Source organism: Pogoniulus pusillus, chromosome 10 (genome assembly GCF_015220805.1).
Source record: "Pogoniulus pusillus isolate bPogPus1 chromosome 10, bPogPus1.pri, whole genome shotgun sequence".
Taxonomy (NCBI): domain Eukaryota; kingdom Metazoa; phylum Chordata; class Aves; order Piciformes; family Lybiidae; genus Pogoniulus; species Pogoniulus pusillus.
Genome location: NC_087273.1, coordinates 1,579,044 through 1,585,462, shown reverse-complemented (window position 1 = coordinate 1,585,462; position 6,419 = coordinate 1,579,044). Strand labels below are relative to the sequence as shown.

Below are 6,419 nucleotides of genomic sequence, written 5' to 3'. Positions count from 1 at the left end.
ACCCAGCCCCAAAACACAACAAAGCAAAGGAAAAAAGGAAGGAAAAAAAAAAAAAGAAAAAGGGGAAAAAAACCCAAACCCAAACAACGCCCCCAAAAAAGCCACCACCAAAAAAAACCCAAACGACCAAAACCCTAAAAAAGGATGGGCAGGCATGGCACTACTGCCAGCGGGGGTGACAGCGGCAGCGCGACGGGTCGCTCACTAGGATCCGGGGTCCCCGAGACCTGCCGGTGTCAGCCCTTCGTGCCCGGTACCTGGGAAAGTTTTCCCGGATATTCCTCCGCGCTGCTCCGCATCCCGCTGCACCCCCGCGGCGTTACCGGGGCGGCGATAAGCGCCCGGCGTTTTGGAGCTGCGTTGTCAGTTGCTATTAAAATCAAGATTAATTCATATTAACGATATGCATCCTCAATTCTCCCGTGTGACAGCATACATTAGAACAACGATTGCGAGTAATTAAACTCAGTGCGGGAGGGGTTAAATGTATAGCGTAGAGAGGGTTTTTCTCCTCGCCCTTCTCTCTGCCAAAGTTGAGCCGAGAGAACCGGGCGGTCAAAGCTCCTTCCCTGATTCCACCGACCCGGCGGGCTGGCCGCCTTCGGACTCCCCAGCGCCAACGAGGTATTTTCTTCTTCGTTTATTTTCCTTTTGCTATTTTCCCCCTTCCCTTGCTTTTTGATGTGGTTTCTTCCTTCCTTTTCCAAAAGCGTGGGGATTCCCCCGTTTGCCCACACCTCTCCTGGTATGCCCGTACAGAAGCGCAAAGGGCTACTGGAGGGACCCGGTGTGGAGTGGTGCGCGGACCCCTAGGGAAAAGCGGAGGAGAGGCGGGAGGGAGGTGGAGGCACAGCCACCCTCTTGCCAGCCCCTTCCCGCCCCGCCTGGTCTCTGCCCGCAATCGGCCGCAAACACGAGAAGTATAATCGATGGCTTTTGCTGCTTGGGCGTTGTAGATGCTGGGTGCTTTAGACTAATTAGACAAGCCAAAAGCCTTTTGAAGATTAAGCAAATTGGACAACCCTTGTTAATTAGAACATAATTTAAAGTTTGAAATTATATCACTCATGAAGTAGCCTAATTAGTATGACGATATGTTAATAGCCTACTGAGACACGAAGCGCGGAGGTTTGGCATGAACTCCTTAAAGGCTTGCAAGAAAATCCTCTTTCCTATGTTGTCATTAATAAAAGATTTCTATAGACTTCAGCCTTTCAACGGTGACATACAATTTATAGTACACACAATGCATTAGCCCATAGTGCTGCTCAATTTTTTTACTATTATGAAAACTAATAAATTCGTCAAGCTGAATTAAGCATACAAATCAGATGAGGCATAACAGATTACATATTGAAGCGCTGTGTCTCCCGAGCCTAAATGAAATTTCAATCTAATAATTCCTTCCTGGCCCGGCCATAATTTGTTTAGAGATGTTGTTCTACTTCTTTCCAAGCGCTATTCGCACCATAATTAAATGATACTCAAGCTTTTAACTTTGATTTATTTCATTTCTCCGAGCTGGCGACAGTGAGAGCTGATACAATGTAATTTTTTTTCCCCGCTTAAAATTACCAAGTCTGCTGTTTAGGTGAGAAATTAAACACCTAAGCACTTATTTTAACCTTCCTGCCGCAAAGTGAAATTCATGGAAATAAACCCAGCCACCTGCAGTAAAAATGACTTTCCTCCATTTCTTTTCTCCCTCTTTCCCGCCCCCCCCCCCCCCCAATTCCTTTCCGAAGCCAGAGGAAAGGTGAAGTTGGCGGGACAGCGATGCGCTTTTACTGGAGGAACCACCCTCCCGGCTCCTTCCCGATGGGGGTCACAGTGCGCACCTCGCCGCTCCCTGCGCTTCTTCCCTCCGCGGCCCCCCGTGCTGAGCCAGGCGGTCAGCATCTCCCGCCGCTCCCGCTGACTCCCGGGAGCGGCGAGGAGCCACGCCAAGGCTGCACACGGGACACTCTTTGGCCGTGGGCTCGTTTCGAGTGCGGACAGGACTTTTGTATCTTTTTATTATTATTAATATTAATTTTTTTTTCGTAATGAAGGGTGGATTTGGAGCTGCGGGGGCTGGGGGACGCATCCGCCCTCCGCTCTTATTTTTGTTTACTTTTTTGGTTTTTTCCCTCCCCGCTGCGGAAGGCGGTGGTAAGTGCGGGATCACGCGTGGGCGTGGGCGCGGGGGCGGCGGGGGGCGGGCAGGGAGACGGCAGCGGCGGCGGAGGAGGAGGGGGCCAGGGCCGAGGAGGCAGGCGCGGAGGGCCCTTCCCGAGGAGTTGGGCTGTAGTGACAGGCGAGAGGGGAGGGGAGGGAGGGGAGAGAGTAAAACCCACCGGCGCGGCGGTGGGGAGGGCACTTCGCGAGAGGCGAGGGCTCGGCGCCGGAGCGAAGGCGGCGGTGGACGGGCAGGAGGCAGCCCGCGCATCCCCCGCATATCCCCGGCTCGCCGCAGCCGCCTTTCCCGGCCGCGTCCTCCCCAGCGAGGCTCGGGCAGCCGGCTGGGGGACGAGTGGGATTTTATTTTTTTCAATTGATTTTCTTTTTCATTATTATTATTTTCTTCTTCATTTTTCGAGGGGTGGGGGCGCGCGGGGGAAGCCGGGGCTCCTGCGGCTTTTCCGGGGTGGGGGGGTCCGGGCCCCCGGCCCCTCATCCCTGCCCTCCTCCTGCGGACACCTGCCACCGGGCCGGGCCGCGGCGGCGGCGGCGAACACCATGATGATGTCCCTGAGCAGCAAGCAGCCCTTCGGCCTCCCCCACGGCGGCAGCGGCGGCGGCAGTCTCCACGAAACCAAGTACTCGGCCCTACACACCGCCTCGCCCTGCCCCTCCGCCGCCGCCCCCGCCGCCAGCTCCCCCAGCAGCACCGGCACCGGCGGCTCCGCTGGACGCGGCTCCGGCTCCGGCCCTGGCTCCAGTTCCGGCAGCGGCGGCTCCGGCTCGGGCTCGGGCTCCGGCCCCGGCGGCAGCGGCAGCGGCGCGGAGGCGATGCGGAGGGCCTGCCTGCCCGCCCCTCCGGTAGGTGCCCGCCGCCCCGCCGCCCCGCTTTAAGGGGAGCCCCTCGGAGACCCCCCCGGATCCGCCTGATGATTTTTTCATGGCCGCGCAGCAAATCACCCGGCGCTGCCGGGCGCTCGCTCAACTTATGCATGCGGCGGCTCTTGCCGCCCCTATTAATTTTTATGACCTGGGATGCTGCGTGCGGCTGGTGCGTGTGTCCGTCTGTCCGCCCGTCCGTCCGTTCGCTCGCCGCCTCTGTGCGAGCGGCTGCGAGCCGCGCCCGCTCCCTCGCCCCGCTGGCTCCCTCTGCTCCTCTTCTCTCCCTCCCCCCCCCCACTCCATCACCACTCCATCCCCCCCACCGCCTCCTCCTTCTCCAGGATTTCTCTTTTAACATGCTGGGAAGGTTTTAGTGGCACGGCGGAGTGCGCGGGGAGGCGAATTCCCTGCTGAGCGTTATGTGTGCCTTCTATTTGCAATTGCAGAGCAATATATTCGGCGGTCTGGACGAGAGCCTGCTGGCCCGCGCCGAAGCCCTGGCAGCGGTGGACATCGTCTCCCCGAGCAAGAGCCACCACCACCACCCACCGCACCACAGCCCCTTCAAGCCGGACGCCACCTATCACACCATGAACACCATCCCCTGCACCTCGGCCGCCTCCTCCTCCTCAGTGCCAATCTCCCACCCGTCTGCCCTTTCGGGTACCCACCACCACCATCACCATCACCACCACCACCACCATCAGCCCCACCAGGCGCTGGAAGGGGAACTCTTGGAGCACCTGACGCCGGGGCTGGCGCTGGGGGCTATGGCGGCCCCCGACGGCGCCGTGGTCTCCACGCCGGGCCACGCTCCGCACATGGCCGGCATGAACCCCATGCACCCGGCAGCGCTCGGCATGGCCCACGCCCACGGGCTGCCAGCCCACATGGGCTGCATGAGCGATGTGGACGCCGACCCCCGCGACTTGGAGGCCTTCGCCGAGCGCTTCAAGCAGCGCCGCATCAAGCTGGGGGTGACCCAGGCAGACGTGGGCTCGGCGCTGGCCAACCTGAAAATCCCGGGGGTGGGGTCCCTCAGCCAGAGCACCATCTGCCGCTTCGAGTCCCTCACCCTCTCCCACAACAACATGATCGCCCTCAAGCCCATCTTGCAGGCCTGGCTGGAGGAGGCCGAGAAGTCCCATCGCGAAAAGCTGGCCAAACCCGAGCTCTTCAGCGGTGCGGAGAAGAAGCGCAAGAGGACCTCCATCGCCGCTCCCGAGAAGCGCTCGCTGGAGGCCTACTTCGCCCTCCAGCCCCGGCCCTCCTCCGAGAAGATCGCGGCCATCGCCGAGAAGCTGGACCTCAAGAAGAACGTGGTCCGCGTTTGGTTCTGCAACCAGCGCCAGAAGCAGAAGCGCATGAAGTACTCGGCTGGCATCTGAGGACACCCAACTGCACCATCATCGTTTAAAAGCAAACAAACAAACCCAACAACAACCACAAAGGAAAAAAACAACAACCAACCACCCCACCCCACCGCCCCCCGTCCACCCCAACCGCTCAACTTTCGGGGGGAGCTTCCCCGCGGAGCCACCGCCCAGACCCGCCCCGGCAAGTACTGCTGGTTTTTATTCTTAACAGACCTGGCCTGGGTGCAAAAGGGCCAAAAATATTCTCAGCTCAGTGGTCATGGTGTTTTCGGGACCCAAACTTGAATTTAGAGTTGAGGCTTGCGCCGCGAGAGACGTCTCAAAACTATTTTGATTTAAATAATAATAATAATAATGATGATGATGATAATGATTAAAAAAGAGACACAGAGGGCAGGTTTTTCTGCATTTACACTGCGTATTATAAATATATAAATATATATATATTTTTACTGTGGTTATTATCCTTTTTCTGTCTCTGAAGTTCTAACGCTTAGGGAAAGAGCTGATCCTGCTGTGTTCACTTGGTCTTCAAAAGCTATTATTAGATTACTGCCAAACAACCCCTTGTAAATTATTAATTTATCTCTCTAGCAACTTCATTTTGTGCTCATTCTAATTAATTACACCTCCTTAATCTAAGTCTTGATAAAAGTGAAGAAAAAAAAAAAGAAAAAAAAAAAGGATAGTGAGAATCAAATATTTTGTCTTGGTAGGATTTATGAACGTGAGCTTTTCTCTTCTTCTGAACGTCCCTTTTGGCCATCTGTAAATTGTCACTTGAAGCTAAGGTATTTCTCTGGCGAGTATTTTTGATTCGTACGGCGTCGGCACCCTGTAGTAGATGTCCTACATGATTTGTGTAGCCTGATTCACTGTCCGAGGTATTTGTTTACCGCGTTACATATTTAATGGGGATTCCCATATTGTCCCCAGCACACATTGCGCCCGAAGAGAGAAAGGATGTGGCCGCGTAGGTGACAGCGTTTGGGAGGGTGTTGGGGTGGGGGGGGGTGTCGCTTCGGGTTTCTTGCCAGCACAATATAATTTTTTTTCTCGATTTCAAATCTGTATCGCGACGGTATTCAGACCAGCTCGGTTATTTATCTATCTATCCGGTTGCTTATTATTTATTTATTTATTTATTTGCTCGGTTATTTACTACCTTTACCTGCAATACTTTTCCAGGACGGAAAGTATTTATTTATTTTTTAAAATGTCTGTCGAAAAGCTAAATTCCGAGTTGTAGGAAAGGGAGCGAGCAAGAGAGACTGTGCTGCTTGTACATTCTACAAACGGTTCGGTCCCTTCCTGGTGGAACAACAACAAAAAGAGGGTGCTCGGTTGGGAACCTGCATGGACTGTAAATATTTCACTGGCGTTGATATATCTATATCACATATAGATATATTCGTACAGAACCCTCTCTATCGCTGTCCCAGCCCAGACTTAAGTTCTGTACATGACCCGATTTCGTTGCTTTGGGTTCTGGTTTGGTTCGGTTTGTTGTTTTTGTTTCTTTTCCCCTGGTTGATAGGAGGTTTATTTATTCTAGTAATGTACTAAGTTATTTTTAAATGTTGTTATATCGTCTTTCATTAAAAAAATAAGAAAGAAAGAAAAGAAAAACAAACCACAATTCCAACGTTTTCTTGGCCAAGCGCCTTTGCCGCTGCTGGTTCCCCACCTCCCGCCCCTTGCCCCGGGCCATAAGATCCATTTAGAACCCGCAGCAAGGTGATGGGTGGGGGGAGGATGGGTCACAGACCAGGGGGTAACAACCCCACGGACAGCTCCGCTCCGCACCCCCTCCCCCTCACGGGAGACCCGAGTGTGCGTGATTGTGACTGAGCGCGGCGGGTATGGGTTTGGGAGTGCCCCCGTCGAGTGCCCGCTACTCTAACCTCTCTGCTCCCCGCACAGGAGAGTCCAAGGTGCCACGCGAAAAGAAAACAAAAAAGGGAGGAAAATTTGAGAAAAAAGTAATTTCCCCGCGTGGCT

General features: G+C 54.6%; 1 protein-coding gene across 1 annotated transcript; it reads left to right on the top strand.

The window, feature by feature from the left end:
• The first annotated feature begins 2,635 nt into the window (after window positions 1-2,635).
• Window positions 2,636-5,999, top strand: POU4F2 (POU class 4 homeobox 2). Its single transcript, XM_064150368.1, has 2 exons — window positions 2,636-3,021; window positions 3,489-5,999. The coding sequence occupies exons 1-2, from the start codon at window positions 2,719-2,721 to the stop codon at window positions 4,428-4,430; spliced, it is 1,245 nt and encodes a 414-aa protein (XP_064006438.1). The 5' UTR covers window positions 2,636-2,718; the 3' UTR covers window positions 4,431-5,999.
• The last annotated feature ends 420 nt before the right edge of the window (window positions 6,000-6,419 follow it).